Source organism: Scyliorhinus torazame, chromosome 14, assembly GCF_047496885.1.
Source record: "Scyliorhinus torazame isolate Kashiwa2021f chromosome 14, sScyTor2.1, whole genome shotgun sequence".
NCBI classification, from domain to species: Eukaryota; Metazoa; Chordata; class Chondrichthyes; order Carcharhiniformes; family Scyliorhinidae; genus Scyliorhinus; species Scyliorhinus torazame.
This window is the reverse complement of record NC_092720.1, coordinates 189395197-189418624: the sequence shown is the minus strand read 5'-3', so window position 1 is coordinate 189418624 and position 23428 is coordinate 189395197. Positions and strand designations below refer to the sequence as shown.

The 23428-nt window shown below is 53.8% G+C and overlaps 1 protein-coding gene across 1 annotated transcript in view; it reads left to right on the top strand.

Moving 5' to 3' along the window:
* Nucleotides 1-447: 447 nt before the first annotated feature.
* LOC140390300 (gamma-aminobutyric acid type B receptor subunit 1-like) overlaps nucleotides 448-23428 on the top strand; it is a 138667-nt gene continuing 115686 nt past the window's right edge. The window contains exons 1-2 of the mRNA XM_072475343.1: nucleotides 448-906; nucleotides 5521-5525. Of these exons, the coding sequence (XP_072331444.1) occupies nucleotides 682-906; nucleotides 5521-5525 (230 nt within the window). The 5' untranslated portion in view covers nucleotides 448-681. The remainder of the gene's footprint in view (nucleotides 907-5520; nucleotides 5526-23428) is intronic.

Genomic DNA, 23428 nt, shown 5'->3' with positions numbered 1-23428 from the left:
AGTGTGAGAGGCAGTGTGAGAGAGGCAGTGAGTGAGTGTGAGGGGCAGTGTGAGAGAGGCAGTGAGTGAGTGTGTGAGAGGCTGTGAGAGAGGCAGTGAGTGAGTGTGAGAGGCAGTGTGAGTGTGAGAGGCAGTGTGAGTGAGTGAGAGAGGCAGTGAGAGGCAGTGTGAGAGAGGCAGTGAGTGAGTGTGAGAGGCAGTGTGAGTGTGAGAGGCAGTGAGTGAGTGTGAGAGGCAGTGTGAGTGTGAGAGGCAATGTGAGTGAGTGTGAGAGGCAGTGTGAGTGTGAGGCAATGTGAGTGAGTGAGAGAGGCAGTGTGAGAGAGGCAGTGTGAGTGTGAGAGGCAGTGTGAGAGAGAGAGGCAGTGTGAGTGAGTGAGAGAGGCAGTGAGTGAGTGTGAGAGGCAGTGTGAGTGAGTGTGAGAGAGAGAGGCAGTGTGAGTGAGTGTGAGAGAGAGAGGCAGTGAGAGAGGCAGTGTGATTGCCTGCTGTAGTGACATCACCAGGCTTGCTGACTGCAGTAAGATGGAGCTTGCCGCTGCTGCTGAGCCGGAGCTCCAGCGCCTGGGAGCGGAGACTGTGCGCGCGGGGCTGTGAGCAGCCTCCGGAGGAGACGCGGCAGCCGAGGCGGCGGTGTTGCCGGGGCAGGCAGGGCTGCAGACGGCCAGCCGAGCAGCGACGATGGGCCCGAGCCGGAGAAGCCTCTTGCTGCTGACGCTGATCTTTCTCCCTCTCTCCGCAGGCGGCAAGCAGACCCTGTACATCGGAGCCCTGTTCCCCATGAGCGGGGGCTGGCCGGGGGGCCAGGCTTGTCTCCCCGCCGCCCAGATGGCCCTCCGAGATGTCAACAACCGCTCAGACATTCTCCGGGACTACGAGTTGCAGCTGATCTACCATGACAGTAAGGTATCTAGGATGGGAGAGGGGCACGCTGCTCGTTCACACTCACAACCTTGTTCCTCCAGGAAGAATCCCTGGCCCTGAAAATAACATGTGCATGTATGTGTGTGTGTGTGGGGGGGGGGGGGGAGTGGAGGGAGGGGGGGGGGGGGTGTGACTGCCCCATTTTTTAATACAGCCCCTGTGAGAAATGTTGAAAATCACCAACAAGTTGTTCATCATCCTCGAAGGTTTGGTCATATCCTTGGTTTCACTGGCCTTTCGTCCAGGTCAGGTTTCACCTGCCAGATATCTGCTCCCTCCTCTCCTCTCCTCTCTCTCCCTCCTCTCATCCCTCAGAGCAAAATGCAATCAGGTTAACCTGAACCCCTGTTTGAGGCTGTGCTTGGAGATAATGTTCCCATTTGTGAGGGGAATTTCTAATGGTGTATTAGCCTCTGGGGGTGGTTGGAATGGATGTTGGCAGCTTCCGTCTTTTGGAAGACAGTTGCAATGATCAGATCTCGCTCTCTTTTTCCCCATTCCCTGCTGTCTCTTGTTCTTGGCGTCTGCCTGCCTCTCTCTCTCCCTTTTTGCCATCACCTCCTCTCATTTTCACTCTCTGCCTCGCTCTTTCTGCTCTCCCTCTTTCTCTGTGCCTCCATGTCACTCATTTCCTTCTGTCCCGCTCTGTATTTCCCTGTCACTTTCCTCACCGTGCCTCTTGTGTATTTGTTTGTCCTTATGTCTGCCTCTTTTCTGTCTCTCTCTCTCGACGCTCTCTTTTTCTGAATCTCTCGCCGTCTGTTTCTGTTGCTTCCCCCTCTCTCCCTCTCTGACTCTCTCTCCTGACTCTCTTCCTCTCTCTCTGACTCCCTCTCCCTCTGTGTCTCTCTCTCTCTCTCTGTTGCTCCCCCTCCCTCTCTGACTCTCCCTCTCTGATTCTCTCTCCTGCTGTCTCTCTCTCTTAGTTGCTCCCTCTCTCTCTTTGACCGTCGCCCCCTCTCTTTCTTTGACCGTCGCTCCCTCTGCCTCACTCCCTCTGCCTCCACCTACTTCTGCCTCTCTCTCTGTTGCTCCCCCTCTCTTTAACTCTCCCTCTGTCTCTCTCTCTCCCTCTCTGACTCTCCCTCCCTGCCGCTCACCTCTGTCTCTTTCCCTCTGTGACTGTCATTCCTCCGTTTCTCTCTCTGTGACTCTTTCTCCCTGTCTCTCATTTGCTCCCTCTGTCTCACTATCATTCCCAATGTCTCTCTCGTCTGTCTGTCTCCCTGTCTGAGTCACTTTTTCTGTTTTTTTTCTTCTCTCTCTCTGATTCTCTCACTCTCTCTATCCGACACTTTCTCCCTCTGCCTCCTTTATCTCCCCGTATCTTTTTCTCCCTGTGTGTGTGTGTGTGTCTCTCTTGCGTGTCTGTTTCCTCTCTCGGTCTCTCCCTCTCTTGGTGCCTCTTCCTCTCTCTGATGCACTGGCAGCCTTGAGAGTCGACTTCACCCTCCTTGGCACACTCGGTGCTTATCAACAGCACAGTCATCACACAAACAAGGCTTTCTGAAATGTTCACTTGCAGCCCCACTGAACAGGAGTGTAAAGACTGAGGGCAGCCCCTAAACCGGCACAGTGCTGTCCCTCGGAATTGATTAAACGTTTGCTTGTGGGGGTGGCCGGGGATCGGGGTATGTTTGACAAGTGCCCCCACCCGGCCCCCCAAGTTTATCACTGCAGAAGCAAATTAAACGTCCTGAAAATACTGTGCATTTTGAGAAAGAGAGAGCGAGAAAGTGAGGGATTATTCATGTGGGTATAGAAGCAGCTGGGTGAACCATGCATGGGTCTGACTGTAAAGATTATCTTCTATCATCGCGCATTAAATTGTCGCTCAGTCACGGCTCCTTCTCTCGGCTTTAACCCTTTGACTGCTGCGAGCTGCGAGATCCAAATCCATTTTGTTTATACTCCACCTCCCTACCCCTTTTCCACGGGATGTGGAGCGTCTCCGGCTGGGCCAGGGCTTGTTGCCCATCCCCTAATTGCCCCTTCCGCTGAGTGTCATGCTCGGTCATTTCAGAGACGACCACATTTGCTGTGGGTTTGGAGTCGCATGTAGGCCAGACCGGGTCAGGACGGCAGATTTCCTTCACTAAAGGGACATTAGTGAACCAGATGGGTTTTTACAACAGTTGGCAATGTCTTTGTGGTCATCATTACTGAGACTAGCTTTATATCTGATTTTATTAATTAAATTAAAATTCCACCAGCTGCCGTGGTGGGAATCAAACTCGTGTCCCCCAGAGTGTTAACCTGGGCCCCTCTGGATTACACACACGTCCCTTCTACTGCTCTTAAAGGCACCGGGAATTTAATGACAGGTGGGGTGAGTTGTGGGGGGGGGAACAGTTGGGGTAGATGGTGGCATAGTGGTAATGTCACTGGGCCAGTAATCCAGAGGCCCAGGCTGACATCCAGGGGACCCAGGTTCAAATCCCATCAGGGCAGCTGGCGGGATTTAAATTCAATGAATAAAAACCCATCACCAAAACCCAACTGATTCGCTAATGTCCCTCTCAGGGAAGGAAATCTGCCAGCCTCACCGGGCCTGGCTTACATGTCGCTCCAGAACCCACAGCAATGTGGTTGATCCTTAAATGCCCCTCTGATGTGGCCCAGCAAGCCACTCGGTTCAAGGGCAATTAGGGATGGGCACCGAACACTTGAGCTGTTCGGGGGATGGAAAGACAATTTGAGTGAGTGGGCAAAGAATGGCAGATGAAGTATAGTTTGGATAAATGTGAGGTTATCGACTTTTGATAGCAAAAACGAGAAGGCAGAGTATTATCTGAATGGCTATAAATTAGGAGAGGAGAATGTGCCTGTGTGTCCTCGTACATCAGTCGCTGAAGGTAAGTATGCAGGTTCAGCAGGCAGTAAAGAAGGCAAATGGCTTCATAGCGAGAGGATTCGAGTACAGGAGCAGGGTTGTCTTGCTGCAGTTATACACAGAGCCTTGGTGAGGCCACACCTGGAACATTGTGCACGGTTTTGGTCTCCTTATCTGAGGAAGGATGTTCTAGCTGTAGAGAGCAGCAAAGGTTTACCAGACGGATTCCTGGGATGGCGGGACTGATTGACTCAGTTAGGATGGAGTTCAGAAGAATGAGGGGGGATCTTCTATAAACATATAAAATTCTAACCGGACTGGACAGGGCAGATGCAGGAAGGATGTTCCTAATGGTAGGTGTGTCCAAAACCAGGAGTCACAGTCAGAGGAAAAGGTGTAGTCCATTTAGGACAGAGATGAGGAGAAATGTCTTCACCCAGAGAGTGGAGCCTGTGGAATTTGTTACCACAGGAAGTAGTTGAGTCTAAAACATTGCATGTTTTCAAGAAGCAGTTAAATGTAGCACTTAGGGCGAAGAGGATCAAAGGATATGGGGGGAAAACGGGATTAGGCTATTGAGTTGGATGATCAGCCATGATCCTAATGAATGGTGGAGTGGGCTTTCAGGGCGAGAAAGGCCTCATCCTGCTCCTATTTATTCTATCTTTCCTATACTGGCCCAACCAGTGAAACCCCACATCCCCATAACAAGAATAAATAAATAAAAGTTTCAATTTAAATGCTAGAGAGTTATGGCGGGGGTGGCATTGCATGGGACCCTGAGGGACCCAGTGAAAGGCACTCCGGCTGGTCACTGTTAACTGTTTTAAATGTACCTCAGCGATTTGAACACAGCATATAGGCTGACACTCCCAGTACATGGGTATCATATAATGCGGTTAGATGGATTGGTCATGCTAAATTTCCCCTTAGTGTCCAGGGATGTGCAGTTTAGGTGGGGTTGCGGGGGAGGGGGCCTCGGTAACGTTCTCCTTCAATGGGCCGCTGCAGACTCGATGGGCCGAATGGCCTCCTTCTGCACTGTATGATTTCTCTTCAGTACTGGGGGAGCCCCGGACCGTCCGAGCCCCACTCTTTCAGATGAGACATTCAATCAAGATCTCCCCCCTGACACCACCGGACCCCCTCAAGTGAAAATAACTTGTTTCAAGGAAGAGCAGGGAGTGGTCAGCCCTGACCTGACTGACACTCCATCTCTTGGCTCACAGCGAAAAAGAGATGATTTGACCAAATATCCCATGGCTGCTTGTGCTAAAATAGGCAGTGGGTTCAGATGGAGCATCAGGGTTCTGTAAATTGTCCCCAATTTTCTTTTTTAAAAGAATGCACTTATGCACTTGTCAAAACCTCGGCTTGGCCTGAGGTGTCTCGGTCAATGATGTACCTTTGGGAGCGCAGTCACTGCTGCAATGTTGGAGAATCGACATCTGCCTTTCACCCAGCAAAGCCACGGCAGACAGCAGCAGGATAATGAGCAGATAATGTTTTCAGTGAGGGTGGGTGAGGAATAATAGCCAGAACGCAGGGGGGGAGAAACTCCCCTGATCCTCTTGGGTATATAGTGCCACAGAGTCTTCAATGTCCACCTGACAGGTTCAATATTCCACCTGTGGAGGTGTGTGGGGGAGGGGAGGGGCACAATGGGGGCGGGGGGGGGGGGGGTGTTGTGGTGATGCGAGTTCGGAGCTTGTGCACAGATTTCTGAAGTGAGTATAAGAGAGTGTTGAGGGCCGCTCCCCAAGTGTGAATGTGCCCCTGAAGAGTGAGCAGAGCGAGGGGAACATTTTGCGCGTCGCCATATGGTCCTCCGGAGCGTGAACGTGGTCTGGAAACGCAAGCAGAGTGAGGGGAGAGAGGGGGGGGGAGAGAGGGGGGGGGAGAGAGGGAGGGGGGGGAGAGAGGGAGGGGGGAGAGAGGGAGGGGGGGGGAGAGAGGGAGGGGGGGAGAGAGGGAGGGGGGGGAGAGAGGGAGGGGGGGGAGAGAGGGAGGGGGGGGAGAGAGGGAGGGGGGAGAGAGGGAGGGGGGGGAGAGAGGGAGGGGGAGGAGAGGGGGGAGAGAGGGGGAGAGAGGGGGGAGGAGGGGGGAGAGAGGGAGAGGGGAGGGGGGGAGAGGGGGGGAGGGGAGAGGGGAGAGGGGGAGGGGGGAGGGGAGGGAAGGGGGAGAGAGGGGGAGGGGAGGGGGAGAGAGAGGGGGAGAGAGAGGGGAGGGAAGGGGAGGAGAGGGAGGGGGAGAGGGGGAGGAGGAGGGGGGGAGAGAGGGGGGGAGGGGGGGAGAGAAAGGGGGGAGAGGGGAGGGAAGGGGGGGAGAGGGGAGGGGGGAGGGGGGGGGAGGGGGGGAGAGAGGGGGGGGGAGAGGGGAGGGAAGGGGGGGAGAGGGAGTAGGGGAGGGGAGAGGGGGGGAGGGGAGGGGAGGGAAGGGGGAGAGAGGGGGAGGGGGGGGGGAGAGGGGAGGGGGAGAGGAGGGAGGGGAGGGGAGGGGGGAGAGAGGGGGGAGGGGGAGGGAGGGGAGGGAAGGGGGAGAGAGGAGGGGGAGAGAGGAGGGGGGAGGGGAGGGAAGGGGGAGAGAGGGGGGGAGAGGGAGGGGGAGAGGGAGGGGGAGGGGGGAGAGGGAGGGGGAGGGGGGAGGGGGGAGAGAGGGGGGAGGGGAGAGAGGGGGGAGGGAAGGGGGGAGAGGAGGGGGAGGGGGGTGAGAAGGGGAGGAGGGGGGGAAGAGGGGAGGGGGGAGGGGGAAGAGGGGAGTGGGGAGAGGGGGGAGGGGGGAGGGGAGAGAGGGAGGGGAGGGAAGGGAGAGGAGGGAGGGAGGGAGAGGCGGGAGAGAGAGGGGAGGGGAGGAGAGGGAGGGGAGGAGAGGGGGGGGGAGAGAGAGGGGGGGAGAGGGGAGGGAAGGGGGGGGGGAGGGTATAGAGGGGGGAGAGGGGGAGGAGGAGGGGGGAGAGAGAGGGGGGGAGAGGGGAGGGAAGGGGGGGGAGAGGAGTGGGGGAGGGGAGGGGAGAGGGGGGGGAGGGGAGGGAGGGAAGGGGGGGAGAGAGGGGGGAGGAGGGAGGGGAGGGGAGGGGGGAGAGAGGAGGGGAGGGGAGGGGGACGAGAGGGGGGAGGGGAGGGGAGGGAAGGGGGAGAGAGGGGGGGAGGGGGGAGAGGGAGGGGGAGGGAGGGGGAGAGGGAGGGGGAGAGAGGAGGGGAGGGGGGGAGAGAGGAGGGGAGGGAGGGGGGAGAGAGGGGGGAGGGGGGAGGGGAGGGAAGGGGGAGAGAGGGGGAGAGGAGGAGGGGAGAGAGGGGGGAGAGAGGAGGGGAGAGAGGGGGAGAGAGGAGGGGAGAGGGGGGGAGGGGAGGGAGGGGAGGGGGGAGGGGAGGGGGGGAGGGGGGGAGGGGAGAGAGGGGGGAAGGGGGGGAGGGGAGAGGGGGGTGAGGGAGGGGGGAGAGAGGGGGGGGAGGGGAGAGAGGGGGAGGGGGTGAGAGGGGGAGGAGGGGGGGGGAGAGGGAGGGGAGGGGGGAGGGGAGAGAGGGGGAGGGGGGGAGAGGGGGGAGGGGAGGGGGAGAGGGGGGGGAGGGGAGGGGGGGAGAGGAAGGGGGGGAGAGGGAGGGGGGGAGGGGGGAGAGGAAGAGGGGCAGGGAGGGGAGGGGAGGGGGAAAGAGGGGGGGGGAGGGGGGAAAGAGGGGGGGAGGGGGGAAAGAGGGGGGGGAGGGGGAGGGGCGAGAGGGGGAGGGAGAGGGGGGGAGAGGAGGGGAGAGGGGGGAGGGGGGAGGGGAGGGGAGGGAAGGGGAGGAGAGAGGGAGGGGGAGGGGGAGAGAGGAGGGGGAGGGGGAGAGGGGAGAGGAGGGGGGGGGGAGGGGGAGGGAACAGGGGGAGAGAGGGGGAGGGGATGGGGGAGAGGGAGGGAGACGAGAGGAGGGGGGAGAGAGGAGGGGGGAGGGGAGGGGGAGAGAGAGGGGGGAGGGGAGAGGGGGAGAAGGGGAGACACGGGAGAGGGGGGAGGGGAGAGGGGGGGAAGGGGACGAGGGGAGAGGAGGGGGGAGGGGAGAGGGGGGAGGGGAGGGAGAGGGGAGGGAAGGGGGAGAGAGGGGGGAGAGGCGGGGGAGGGGAGGGGGGAGGGAGGGGGGAGAGGGAGGGGAGGGAGAAGGGGGGGACGAGAGGGGGAGGGAAGGGGGGAGAGGAGGGGGAGAGGGGGGGAGGGGAGAGAGGGGGGGAGGGAAGGGGGAGAGAGGGGGAGGGGGGGGAAGAGGGGAGGGGAGATGAGGGGAAGGGGGAGGGGGTGGAGGGGGAGAGGGAGGGGGGAGAGGGAGGGAGGGGGAGACGGGTGAGGGGAGAGGAGGGGGGAGGGGCAAGGGGGAGAGGGGTGGAACTACAATATATATCGCACTTGGTGCAGAGAGCTGTAATACATGTTACACGGTACAGAGATATGTCATGCACCTTCACAGGGTACAGAGAGCTGTCAATACATGTCACTCCTTGGTACAACAGAGCCTGTAAAAATCATCCACACTGGGTCACAGACCCATTGTAACTATATAACACACTGGGTACAGAGGATGTAATACACATCACACTGGGTACAGAGTACTGTAATCATATTTCACACTGCGTACCAGAGAGCCTGTAATATATATCACACTCCATACACGAGCTATAATACACCACACTGCGACAGAAAACTGTAATAGACATCACACTGTGTACAGAGAGCTGTAATACACATCACTGGGTACAGAGAGCCATAATGTCACACTGCGTACAGAGAATTGTAATGTATATCACACGACGGTACACACCAGGGTGACATGTATTACAGCTTTCTGTACCAGTGTGACACGCATTAGAGTTCTCTGTACCCAGTGTGACATATATTACAATTCTCTACCCAGTGTGACATACATTATAGGTCTCTGTAATTCATGTCCACTGGGTAAGAAAGCTGCACTACATGTCTCACTGGGGTAAGAGAGCTGCAATACATGTCACACTGGGTACAGAGAGCAGTAATACATATCACACTAGGTACAGAGAGCTGCAATACATGTTACACTGGGTACAGGGAGTTGTAATACTTATCACACTAGGTATAGAGAGCTGCAACACATGTCACACTGGGTACAGAGAGCTGCAATACATGTTACACTGGGTACAGAGAGCTGCAATACATGTCACACTGGGTACAGGGAGCTGTTAATACATGTCACACTGGGTACAGGGAGCTGTAATACATATCACACTGGGTACAGGGAGCTGTAATACAGATCACACTAGGTACAGAGAGCTGCAATACATGTCACACTGGGTACAGAGAGCTGCAATACATGTCACACTGGGTACAGAGAGCTGTAATACATATCACACTAGGTACAGAGAGCTGCAATACATGTTACACTGGGTACAGAGAGCTGCAATACATGTTACACTGGGTACAGAGAGCTGCAATACATATCACACTAGGTACAGAGAACTGCAATACATGTCACACTAGGTACAGAGAGCTGCAATACATGTTACCTGGGTACAGAGAGCTGCAATACATGTCACACTGGGTACAGGAGCTGTAATACATGTCACACTGGGTACAGGGAGCTGTAATACAGATCACACTAGGTACAGAGAGCTGCAATACATGTCACACTGGGTACAGAGAGCTGCAATACATGTCACACTGGTACAGAGAGCTGTAATACATATCACACTAGGTACAGAGAGCTGCAATACATGTCACACTGGGTACAGGGAGCTGTAATACACATCACAGTGGGTACAGGGAGCTGTAATACAGATCACACTAGGTACAGAGAGCTGCAATACATGTCACACTGGGTACAGAGAGCTGCAATACATGTCACACTGGGTACAGAGAGCTGTAATACAGATCACACTAGGTACAGAGAGCTGCAATACATGTTACACTGGGTACAGAGAGCTGCAATACATGTTACACTGGGTACAGAGAGCTGCAATACATATCACACTAGGTACAGAGAACTGCAATACATGTCACACTGGGTACAGAGAGCTGCAATACATGTTACACTGGGTACAGAGAGCTGCAATACATGTTACACTGGGTACAGAGAGCTGCAATACATATCACACTAGGTACAGAGAACTGCAATACATGTCACACTAGGTACAGAGAGCTGCAATACATGTTACACTGGGTACAGAGAGCTGCAATACATGTCACACTGGGTACAGGGAGCTGTAATACATGTCACACTGGGTACAGGGAGCTGTAATACATATCACACTGGGTACAGGGAGCTGTAATACAGATCACACTAGGTACAGAGAGCTGCAATACATGTCACACTGGGTACAGAGAGCTGTAATACATATCACACTAGGTACAGAGAGCTGCAATACATGTCACACTGGGTACAGGGAGCTGTAATACATATCACAGTGGGTACAGGGAGCTGTATAACAGATCACACTAGGTACAGAGAGCTGCAATACATGTCACACTGGGTACAGAGAGCTGCAATACATGTCACACTGGGTACAGAGAGCTGTAATACAGATCACACTAGGTACAGAGAGCTGCAATACATGTCACACTGGGTACAGAGAGCTGTAATACATGTCACACTGGGTACAGAGAGATGTAATACATATCACACTAGGTACAGAGAGCTGCAATACATGTTACACTGGGTACAGAGAGCTGCAATACATGTTACACTGGGTACAGAGAGCTGCAATACATGTTACACTGGGTACAGAGAGCTGCAATACATATCACACTAGGTACAGAGAGCTGCAATACATATCACACTGGGTAGAAGGAGCTGCAATACATGTCACACTGGATACAGAGAGCTGCAATACATATCACACTGGGTACAGGGAGCTGTAATACATATCACACTGGATACAGAGAGCTGTAATATATGTCACATTGGGTACAGAGAGCTGTAATACATATCTCAGCATATTCACATGTTTGTAAAAAATTCCTAGTCACAGTCAGACATTTGGTAGTCTGTTACCAGTGAAGGGGATTAACTCTCTCCCCCACCTCTCCTCCCCCATTCACAGTCAGACACTGGGCAGCCTGTTCCCAGTGAAGGGGATTAACCCTCTCTCCCACCTCCCCCCATTCACAGTCAGACACTGGGCAGCCTGTTCCCAGTGGAGGGGATTAACCCTCTCCCCCACCTCTCCTGCAATCAAAGTCAGGTATTACAAGCATTTACAAAAAGAAATATAGACAACCAGCTTGACCGAAAGCCGTTGGGGTGCGGGGAGGGGGAATGGGTGGGTGGGGTTGTGAAGACCGTTTCAACCCCTCAGGGTTGCCATGGCCTCCTGATGAGACTGTCCCCCACTGTGCCACTTACACCTCTCAGCTACTGCCCTCTCAATAGGCCCATTCGGGCTGATTGCTGAATTCAGATGCTGCAAGGCCGGCTCGTTGCCTACCTCTCCAGCTGACTCTTCATTGCAGCGGAACCTCCTCCAGCAATTCAGGTCAGCTTTGTAATCACAGCCTGTGGTCCTTTGGGCCTCTTTTAAACAGGCCCCCTGGGCAGCTGCGAACTCTAATGAGATAGCAATTTGTGTCTGCGCTGCTAATGTGGAGCAATGTCCCCAGGCGCTGCATCAGCAGCGGGTTTGCTGGGCTGTGCGGAAACGACAAGGCAGGTGCAAATAATTGCAGAGCTCCTACAAAGGGGCAGGCAGAGGAACGCTGGGCCAAATGACCTCCTTCCGCACTGTGGTCGTCCTGTGAAGATCTTTCTCCTCTACACCCCTGCTCCGCTGATGCTGAAGGATGTCAGCAAAGTTAGACAGGCCTAGCCCCAGGCCTCGGAAGGAAATTCCCATCTCGAATGGGTGGAATTTTGCGGGTGGTGGGGTTTTCCACCCCGTCGGTTCCCACTGCCTGGGATTTCTCTCAGGGAGCGGGATGGGGGAGGCGGTGAAAGTCCCACCTGGGAGAGCCGGCCGCCCAGGGGTCCCTATCCTGCCACCCGGAGTAGTGGAACTGCAAGAAGTTCCCGGATTCAATGTATTGGCGCACTCGGGTTGGCGGTAACTGTTGTGGGGAGCAGGGGGGAGAGAGAGTCAGTCCACAGGGGTTTGGGAGGGGTGGCTACAGGGATGGTGTGGAGAGGAGGGATTTGGTGTTGTGGAGAGAGGTGGGGGGATGGGGGGGTCTTTGATGACGAGGCCGGGGAGAGGGGACATCTGGTTGGGGAGGGGCAGACCTTTGAGGGGTGCCGCCGATTCCAGTCTTGAATGAGGGCTCCTTTTCCCCACCTGAGGCCCGAACAGAGCAAAGCGCTCGGTTTCCCTTCCGGACCCTTGAATCTCTCCCGGTTTCAAAACAAAAACTGTGCTCGGATGGGCAACATTTCAGGGCCTCAAATGGGGCAAGGTCGGACAGGCCATCCTAGGCCTCTGCCCAACCCAATCTCCCATCAATACGCTGCGGGCAGTGGGAGGGAAGGCTTCCTTGCCTGGAAGAGTGCAGCTCTAAAAACACTCGAGAAGCTCAACACCATCCGGGACAAAGCAGCCCCGCTGATTCGCAACCACCGTTAACATCCACTCACAGTGCTCAGAGGCAGCCGTGTGTACCATCTACAAGATGCACTGCAGCAACTCACCAAGGTTCCTTAAACGGTACCTTCCAAACCTGTGACTTCCACCTGGAAGGGGAAGGGCAGCGGACTGGCATACGAATGCAACCACCTCCGAGTCACAAGCCTTCCTGACCTGCCTGTGCTAAAAGTTGCCCTGCGACCGACGACCACAACCTGGGTATAAATCCCTGCCCAAGTTTGCCAGCAGGCCCGCGTTCCTCGCATTTGCCTGGGGCTGTTAGCCAAGGCCTTCATGCCCCAGTCTCTGGAGTGGGGACCAGGAGACTTGAACCCACCACCTCCGACTCAGGACACAGAAACAAGCTGACTCAACACGGAGGATTGAGCGGTGTGCGTTCCTGGCCTGTGTGGCAAACCTGACTGAGGCAGAAGGTTTAATGAGCCACTTCAGGGTGAGGAGTGTACTGCGGTGAACTGACTGGAGACGGCCTTAGCAAGGGCCCACCCAGAAAGAAGTAAATTGTGGGCGAATTGAGGTAAACTCTTTTCTCCGAGCCTTGGCGTCACATCGAGCTGAAATATTAACATCAAATATGCTTGGTGCGTAAATAATTTAATAAGCAATAGTCCCTCATCTGCCAGGGAAACAAAAACTACCGTGCTGCCTCAGGAGAGGCACAAAGCTGTCTTGTTTTGCCCCAGGCCCAAGGGATAAAGTGGCTGAGCACTTGGACCAGCGTGAACCCATCAGAGAGACCAACGTGGATGTGTACATGGTTATTCAGGCCCATCGAATCCAGTAGAAATTTTGGAGGCGGTCTCTAAATTGGGCCAGGAGGTCTTGTGATGCAGTGGGTCATGTCCCTGCCTCTGAGGTTTGGAAGGTACCGTTTAAGGAACCTTGGTGAGTTGCTGCAGTGCATCTTGTAGATGGTACACACGGCTGCCTCTGAGCACTGTGAGTGGATGTTAACGGTGGTTGCGAATCAGCGGGGCTGCTTTGTCCCGGATGGTGTTGAGCTTCTCGAGTGTTCTTAGAGCTGCACTCTTCCAGGCAAGGACTCAATTGCTCTGAGTTTGTGTGCCACCTCAGGACTTGCTGGCCAAGGAAGGTGTGTTCATAACGCGGCCAAACAGGTTGGATATCAACGTGAGAATCCTCCCAACTGCCTTATGGCAGGCTGTTAAAAACGAGCAGGAGTGTCTCCTGGTAAGGCATGTTTGCTGTAAAGTGACGGCCCCCCCCCAAACTATAGCCCATACCACTAATATGTGACTAGTGATGTTCCCCGACCCTCCTCCCCCACCTCTTCCAACTTCCCCATCCAGAGATGTGCCCTGGGGCCTGGGATTGGCCCCCATAATTATAAAGAAGTTACACAGTGAGCCATATATCCAAATTTGAGAATGGCACAAAGATATATGTGAGAGGAAACTGTGTTGATGCATAGCTCTGAAGGGATATTGACGGATAAATAAGCAAAACTGGCAGTTTAATTTGTTGGTGGGGAGCGGGGGTGATGTGTGAGGTCATCCACTTTGGAGTGAATAAAAGATAGATCAGCGTATTCTCCAAATAGTGAGAAACTAGGAACTGTGAAACTACTACAGTGGGATTGAGAGGCCTATGTACAGTAATCACCAGGAACAAATACCAAAATAAAAGGGTTAAGAAGGGAAGGCAGGGGAATAGCGCGAGATGACGTGCTCGTTCAGACAGCCACAACAAGAGTTGTGAGCCTCCTTATGCCCCGTAACACTTCTAGATGGAGTGCAGCACAGTGGTTAGCACTGTGGTTTCACAGCGGCAGGGTTCCAGGTTCGATTCCCGGCTTGGGTCACAGTCTGTGAGGAGGGGTGGGTGGGTTTGCTCTTTCTGAGGGTCTGTGCAGACCCGATGGGCCGAATGGCCTCCATCTGCACTGTAGGGATTCTATGGATTCCGTAGGTCGTTGAAATAAGGGGAAAGGCTGAAATCAGAGATAGGAGGTATTCGGGCCTTGGGGTGATGTATTAGCATTGATTATGAAGCTTTCAGCCTACAGAAAACTGGCATGTTTGAGGCAGGCAGGCTATAGCGCACAGAGCACCACAAAGATGAGCTGTTGAGCCTCAGCTGTACACAGTCACATCAATGTCTCAGAGGAAGGGAGTGAGTGCCGTATAAATTTGTTGATGTACAATGCTAGGTGGGAGAAGAGGCTGCAAAGGGATAAAGACTGGTTAAGCGATGGACCAAGGTGGAGTACAGGGCAGTTGTGAAATCATCCCACTGAGATAGGGAAATTGGAAAGACAGATTATTCTTCAGATGGGGCAGCACGGTGGTGCAGTGGTTAGCACTGCTGCCTCACGGCGCTGAGGTCCCGGCTCTGGGTCACTGTCTGTGGTGGAGTTTGCACATTCTCCCCGTGTTTGCGTGGGTTTCGCCCCCACAGCCCAAAGATGTGCAGGGTGGGTGGATTGGCCACGCTAAATTGCCCCCTAATTGGAAAAAATGAATTGGGTACTCTCAATTTTTTTTTTAAGAATATTCTTCAGAAGGTGGGAGACCAGTGTGGGTTGCAGGAGGATTTGGGTATTTTTGTACATGAATCAGAGAAGATTAGCATGCATGTACAGCAAGCTATTAGGAAGGCAAATGGTAGGATGGCCTTTATTGCAAAGGGATTGGAGTATTAGAATAGGGAGGCCTTGTTGCAATTATATGCAAGTTGAGTGAGTGGGCAAATGAATGGCAGATGCGATATAATGTAGATAAATGTAGATGATTACCTGAATGGCTATGGATTGTTAGAGGGGAATGTGCAAAGAAACCTGGGTGTCCTTGTAAACCAGTCATTGAAGGTAAGCGCGCAGGTGGTAAAGAAGGCTAATCGTATGTTGGCCTTCATAGCGAGAGGATTCCAGCACGGGAGCAGGGATGTCTTGCTGCAGTTATACAGGACATTGGTGAGGCCACACCTGGTAAGAATACTGTGTGCAGTTTTGGTCTCCTTACCTGAGGAAGGATGTTCTTGCTCCATCGGGAGTGCAGCGAAGGTTTACCAGACTGATTCCAGGGATGGCAGTACTGATGTATGGGGAGAGATTGAGTTGGCTCGGATTGTATTCGCTGGAGTTCAGAAGAATGAGTGGGGTCTCTTAGAAACCCATAATATTTTAACAGGATTGGAAAGGGTAGATGCAGGAAGGATGTTCCCGATGGTGGGGGTGTCTAGAACCAGGGGTCACAGCCCGAGGATACTGGGGTAGACCATTTAGGACAGAGATGAGGAGAAATGTCTTCACCCAGAGAGTGGTCGTCGGCCTGTGAATTTTGCATCCCCCACATGCCTCAACTGTACAATAAACCAATACTTTTTTTAAAGAATATTTTATTGAAAATTTTTGGTCAATTATTTATAGCAACGACCTATACATATTATACATATATATTAATAACCCTGAGACTCCTTCTGGTTCCTCCCCGCCCCCCCCGCCCCCCCCCCCCCTCCCCCCTGGGCTGCTGCTGCTGCCTTCTTCTTTTCCATTCCCTCTATCTTTCTGTGAGGTATTCGACGAACGGTTGCCACCGCCTGGTGAACCCTTGAGCCGATCCCCTTAGGACGAACTTAATCCGTTCCAGCTTTATAAACCCTGCCATGTCATTTATCCAGGTCTCCACCCCCGGGGGCTTGGCTTCCTTCCACATCAACAGTATCCTGCGCCGGGCTACTAGGGACGCAAAGGCCAAAACATCGGCCTCTCTCGCCTCCTGCACTCCCGGCTCTTGTGCAACCCCAAATATAGCCAACCCCCAGCTTGGTTCGACCTGGACCCCCACTACTTTCGAAAGCACCTTTATCACCCCCACCCAGAACCCCTGTAGTGCCGGACATGACCAGAACATGTGGGTGTGATTCGCTGGGCTTCTCGAGCATCTCGCACACCTATCCTCTACCCCAAAAAATTTACTGAGCCGTGCTCCAGTCATATGCGCCCTGTGTAACACCTTAAATTGAATCAGGCTTAGCCTGGCACACGAGGACGATGAGTTTACCCTACTTAGGGCATTCGCCCATAGCCCCTCCTCAATCTCCTCCCCCAGCTCTTCTTCCCATTTCCCTTTCAGCTCATCTATCATAATCTCCCCCTCGTCCCTCATTTCCCTATATATATCTGACACCTTACCGTCCCTCACCCATGTCTTTGAGATTACTCTGACCTGCACCTCATGCGTCGGGAGCTGTGGGAATTCCCTCACCTGCTGCCTCGCAAAAGCCCTCAGTTGCATATACCGGAATGCATTCCCTTGGGGCAACCCATATTTCTCGGTCAGCGCTCCCAGACTTGCGAACTTCCCATCCACAAACAGATCTTTCAGTTGCGTAACTCCTGCTCTTTGCCATATTCCAAATCCCCCATCCATTCTCCCCGGGGCAAACCTATGGTTGTTTCTTATCGGGGACCCCACCAAGGCTCCCGTCTTTCCCCTATGCCGTCTCCACTGTCCCCAAATTTTCAAAGTCGCTACCACCACCGGGCTTGTGGTGTATTTCTTCGGTGAGAACGGCAATGGGGCCGTCACCATAGCTTGTAGGCTAGTCCCCCTACAGGACGCCCTCTCCAATCTCTTCCACGCCGCTCCCTCCTCTTCCCCCATCCACTTACTCACCATTGAGATATTGGCGGCCCAGTAGTACTCACTTAGGCTCGGTAGTGCCAGCCCCCCCCTATCCCTACTACGCTGTAAGAATCCCTTCCTCACTCTCGGGGTCTTCCCGGCCCACACAAAACTCATGATACTCTTTTTGATCCTTTTGAAAAAAGCCTTCGTGATCATCACCGGGAGGCACTGAAACACAAAGAGGAATCTCGGGAGGACTACCATTTTAACTGCCTGCACCCTCCCTGCCAGTGACAGGGATACCATGTCCCATCTCTTGAAGTCCTCCTCCATTTGTTCCACCAATCGCGTTAAATTTAACCTATGCAATGTACCCCAATTCTTGGCTATCTGGATCCCCAAGTAACGAAAGTCCCTTGTTACCTTCCTCAGCGGAAAGTCCTCTATTTCTCTGCTCTGCTCCCCTGGATGCACCACAAACAACTCACTTTTCCCCATGTTCAGTTTATATCCTGCGAATTCTCCAAACTCCCGAAGTGTCCGCATTATCTCTGGCATCCCCTCCGCCGGGTCCGCTACATATAACAACAAATCATCCGCATACAGAGATACCCGGTGTTCTTCTCCTCCTCTAAGTACTCCCCTCCACTTCTTGGAACCCCTCAATGCAATTGCCAGGGGCTCAATCGCCAGTGCAAACAGCAATGGGGACAGAGGGCATCCCTGCCTTGTCCCTCTATGGAGCCGAAAGTATGCAGATCCCCGTCCATTCGTGACCACACTCGCCACTGGGGCCCTATACAACAGCTGCACCCATCCAACATACTCATCTCCAAAACCAAATCTCCTCAGCACCTCCCACAAATAATCCCACTCCACTCTATCAAATGCTTTCTCGGCATCCATCTCCACCACTATCTCCGCTTCCCCCTCTGGCGGGGGCATCATCATTACCCCTAGCAGCCTCCGTATATTCGTATTCAGCTGTCTCCCTTTCACAAACCCAGTTTGGTCCTCATGGACCACCCTCGGGACACAATCCTCTATCCTCATTGCCATTACCTTGGCCAGAATCTTAGCGTCTACATTTAGGAGGGAAATAGGTCTATAGGACCCGCATTGCAGCGGGTCCTTTTCCTTCTTTAGGAGAAGCGATATCGTTGCCTCAGACATAGTCGGGGGCAGCTGTCCCCTTTCCTTTGCCTCATTAAAGGTCCTCATTAGTAGCGGGGCGAGCAAGTCCACATATTTCCTGTAAAATTCAACTGGGAATCCATCCGGTCCCGGAGCCTTCCCCGCCTGCATGCTCCTAATTCCTTTCACTACTTCCTCCATTTCAATCTGTGCTCCCAGTCCCACCCTTTCCTGCTCCTCCACCTTGGGAAATTCCAGCCGGTCCAGAAAGCCCATCATTCTCTCCCTCCCATCCGGGGGTTGAGCTTCGTATAATTTTTTATAAAATGCCTTGAACACTCCATTCACTCACTCCGCTCCCCGCTCCATCTCTCCTTCCTCATCCCTCACTCCCCCTATTTCCCTCGCTGCTCCCCTTTTCCTCAATTGGTGGGCCAACAACCTGCTCGCCTTCTCCCCATATTCGTACTGTACACCCTGTGCCTTCCTCCACTGTGCCTCTGCAGTACCCTTTGTCAGCAAGTCAAATTCTACGTGTAGCCTTTGCCTTTCCCTGTACAGTCCCTCCTCCGGTGCCTCCGCATATTGCCTGTCCACCCTCAGAAGTTCTTGCAGCAACTGCTCCCGTTCCCTACTCTCCTGCTTTCCTTTATGTGCCCTTATTGATATCAGCTCCCCTCTAACCACTGCCTTCAGCGCCTCCCAGACCACTCCCACCTGGACCTCCCCATTTTCATTGAGTTCCAAGTACTTTTCAATGCACCCCCTCACCCTTCGACACACCCCCTCATCTGCCATTAGTCCCATGTCCATTCTCCAGGGTGGGCGCCCTTCTGTTTCCTCCCCTATCTCTAAGTCCACCCAATGTGGAACATGATCCGAAATGGCTATAGCCGTATACTCCGTTCCCCTCACCTTCGGGATCAACGCCCTTCCCAAAACAAAAAAGTCTATTCGCGAATAGACTTTGTGGACATAGGAGAAAAACGAAAACTCCTTACTCCTAGGTCTGCTAAATCTCCACGGGTCTACTCCTCCCATCTGCTCCATAAAATCTTTAAGCACCTTGGCTGCTGCCGGCCTCCTTCCAGTCCTGGACCTCGACCTGTCCAGCCCTGGTTCCAACACCGTATTGAAATCTCCCCCCATTACCAACTTTCCCACCTCTAGGTCCGGGATGCGTCCTAGCATACGCCTCATAAAATTGGCATCATCCCAGTTCGGGGCATATACGTTTACCAAAACCACCGTCTCCCCCTGTAGTTTGCCACTCACCATCACGTATCTGCCCCCGCTTTCCGCCACTATAGTCTTTGCCTCAAACATTACCCGCTTCCCACTAATATAGCCACCCCCCTGTTTTTCGCATCTAGCCCCGAATGGAACACCTGCCCCACCCAACCTTTGTGTAGTCTCACCTGGTCTATCAGTTTCAAGTGCGTTTCCTGTAACATAACCACGTCTGCCTTAAGTTTCTTAAGGTGTGCGAGTACCCGTGCCCTCTTTATCGGCCCGTTCAGCCCTCTCACGTTCCACGTGATCAGCCGGGTTGGGGGGCTTTTTACCCCCCCCCTTGTCGATTAGCCATCCCCTTTTTCCAGCTCCTCACCCGGTTCCCACGCAGCTGTGTCCCCCTCAGGCGGTGCCCCCCCGCCCATCCCACCCCATACCAGCTCCCCCCTCTCCCCAGCAGCAGCCCAATAATTCCCCCCTCCCACCCCCCCCGCTAGATCCCCCACTAGCGTAGTTACACCCCCCATGTTGCTCCCAGAAGTCAGCAAACTCTGGCCGACCTCGGCTTCCCCCCGTGACCTCGGCTCGCACCGTGCGATGCCCCCTCCTTCCTGCTTCCCTATTCCCGCCATGATTATCATAGCGCGGGAACCGAGCCCGCGCTTCCCCCTTGGCCCCGCCCCCAATGGCCAACGCCCCATCTCTTCCACCTCCTTTCCTCCCCCCACCACCTCCTGTGGAAGAGAGAAAAGTTACCACATCGCAGGATTAATAACATAAAACTCCTCTTTCCCCCCCTTCTTCGCCCCCCATACTCGCCCCACCACTTTGTTTCAAACGTTCTTTTTTTTAATAACCCGCTCATTCCAATTTTTCTTCCACGATAAAAGTCCACGCCTCACCCGCCGTCTCAAAGTAGTGGTGCCTCCCTTGATATGTGACCCACAGTCTTGCCGGTTGCAGCATTCCAAATTTTATCTTCTTTTTGTGAAGCACCGCCTTGGCCCGATTAAAGCTCGCCCTCCTGCTCGCCACCTCCGCACTCCAGTCTTGGTATACGCGGATCACCGCGTTCTCCCACTTACTGCTCCGAGTTTTCTTTGCCCATCTAAGGACCATCTCTCTGTCCTTAAAACGGAGGAATCTCACCACTATGGCTCTGGGAATTTCTCCTGCTCTCGGTCCTCGCGCCATCACTCGGTATGCTCCCTCCACCTCCAGCGGACCCGCCGTGGCCTCCGCTCCCATTAACGAGTGCAGCATCGTGCTCACATATGCCCCGACGTCCGCTCCCTCCGCACCTTCAGGAAGGCCAAGAATCCTTAGGTTGTTCCTCCTCGCGTTGTTCTCCAGCGCCTCCAGCCTTTCCACACATCGTTTATGGTGTGCCTCGTGCATCTCCGTCTTCACCACCGGGCCCTGTATGTCGTCCTCATTCTCGGCAGCCTTTGCCTTCACGACCCGAAGCTCCCGCTCCTGGGTCTTTTGCTCCTCCTTTAGCCCTTCGATCGCCTGTAATATCGGGGCCAACAGCTCCTTCTTCATTTCCTTTTTGAGTTCTTCCACGCAGCGTTTCAAAAACTCGTGTTGTTCAGGGCCCCATATTAAACTGCCACCTTCCGACGCCATCTTGGTTTTTGCTTGCCTTCCTTGCCGCTGCTCTAAAGGATCCACCGCAATCCGGCCACCTTCCTCTCCTTTTTCCATCCGTATCCAGGGGGGATTCCCTTCTGGTTCACTGCACAGTACTTTTAGCCGTTAAAATTGCCGTTGGGGCTCTTATTAAGAGCCCAAAAGTCCGTTACACCGGGAGCTGCCGAAACGTGCGACTCAGCTGGTCATCGCCGCACCCGGAAGTCCCAATAAACCAATACTAACTATAACACAAAACCCATCCAGTTGCCTTGGGTGGCTCCGATTCCCACCCCAGCTTTGAAATTTAGCAGAGTTTTGAGAGAGTGGGAAGATTTCCACCAAGGATTGTGTGAAGGATTGCTTCTAGCATCACTCCTGAATTGTCTGACTCTTTGGCTTAAGGACACGATCACTTGTTCTGGACTCCCCCTATCCGAGAAAATAGATTCTCCCTATCTCGACTGCAGAGCCCGTTAATCACTTTGAACACCTCGGGTAGATCAGCCTCCTCAGCCTCCTTGGGAATGTTTATCTGCTCCGAGCTCACTGAAGAAAGGATAGTTATCACGGAACAGCCCCTACTTAATCTACTGTCTGTAAGATAGCGGAGTGACTGAGGGTTTCTCATGGGGTGGGGAGTCAGATACAAACAGGACGTGTGAGAGGAATTAGGCCATGTGGGTCAAAGGTGAGCAGGATGGAGGACGGACGGCAGTGAGGGAGCTCAGAGGTGAGCCAGATTGAGAGGATGAGATGGTGGCTCAAAGGTTATAGGTGAGCAGGACTGAGAATAGGATAGGTTGGGAGCCAGTGTGGGTCAGAGGTTATAGATGGGCGGCACAGTGGTTACTGCTACCTCACAATGACAGGGATCCCTGTTTGATTCCGGCCTTGGTTGACTGCCTGTGTGGAGTTTGCATGTTCTCCCCCGGGTCTGCGTGGGTTTCCTCCGGGTGCTCCAGTTTCCTCCCACAGTCCAAAGATGTGCTGATTAGGTGAATTGGCCTTGATCAATGCGTGGGGTTAATGATAGGGCGAGGGAATGGGCCTAGGTAGGGTCCTCTTTCGGAGGGTTAGTGCAGACTCAATAGGCCTCCTCCTGCCTTGTAGGAATTCTGTTGATCCTATGAACAGGAGTTATCGGAGACAGCTGGCTGCTCCAGAGATGAGCTGGCCTTGATGTAGAAGGAAGCAGAGTGCGGCTGACCGTAGAACCTCAGAAAGGTGAAGGGTAAAGGGAGCGGGGAGTGAGACATCCAAAAGGCATTTGTGAGGTTAGATGCAGAGGCGCGATTTCAAAGGTGAATGGGGCAGTGCCGGATCTGACCGGCCGGTGCTGAGAAAGAGAGAGCACGGTGAGTGACCAATTCCTGAGAGACTCGCTCCGGAGGGTTTGCTAATTCGCCAGCCACCCCCTCACACCTCGGTGCTCCTGTGTTTACACAGCGTACTCGTGTCAGTAGGGGGGGTGGATGTGGATGGCGGAGAGGTGGTGAGAGCTTTACACACATGCCGTGACCTCTGAGGAGGTGTCGGGTATGAGCAGGTGTGAGCGTTCTTCGCGGATCCTGCAGCTCAAGCGATGAATGTGCCAATTAGATAAAAGCAACACATTCATCACCTAGGCCCGAGGGAACAGGCCGAGTGACATTAATGGATTCTTCTCTTGTTCTCGTTCTGTTTCTTGCATCTGCTCTTTTAACCCTCGGCTTGTGTCGTAGCGTGCCACGGGTCCTTCCTCGCCCGGTGAACCCTTTTATGGACACCCTTGTGCCTGTGTGTTTTTCTTCAAATTTTTATTTTCCGGGGAATGTCCTTCCGGAAGGTCAAAGAAATTATTTAGCCGCCGCTGGAACATAATAAATAAGAGCAGGGGTAGGCCAGTCAGCCCATTGAGCCAGCTGTGCTGTTCAGTTAGATCGTGGCTCATCTTCTACTGCAACCTGCGCTATCTTCCACCTCTTGCTCTATCCCCGTATCCCTTGGTGTTTTTAATATGTAGAAATCTATCGCTCTCATTTTGAGCACCCTCAACGACTGAGGATTCACTGCTCTCTGGAGCAGAGAATTCCGAAGATTCAGCACCATCTGAATGAAGAAATTCCTCCCCATCGCAGTCCTAAATGGCCAGCCCCTTATTCTGCGACCGTGTCCCTGGCGGTTCTAGAACTCCGGTTCTAAAACCCCCCGTAAGCATGTTGTATCCTTCCAAAGAGTAAAGGCTCGGTCTATACAATCCTTCCTCAGGGGACCATCCTTCCATCCCAGCTATTAATTTAGTTAACTTTAACCAACAGGATAGGGAGGGAGATGGCCAATCGATCCATTTGATTTGGCGGGCGATATTACAAATTTAGATTGGGCGTGGTTAGAATCATAGAGCTTTACAGCTCCTATCTACTCTAATGCCATTTCCCAGCACTGGTCCGTCGCCTTGTGTGCTGTGGCCTTTCAAGTGCACATCTAAATGCTGCTTAAATGTTGTGAGGGTTCCCGCCACTCCCACCCT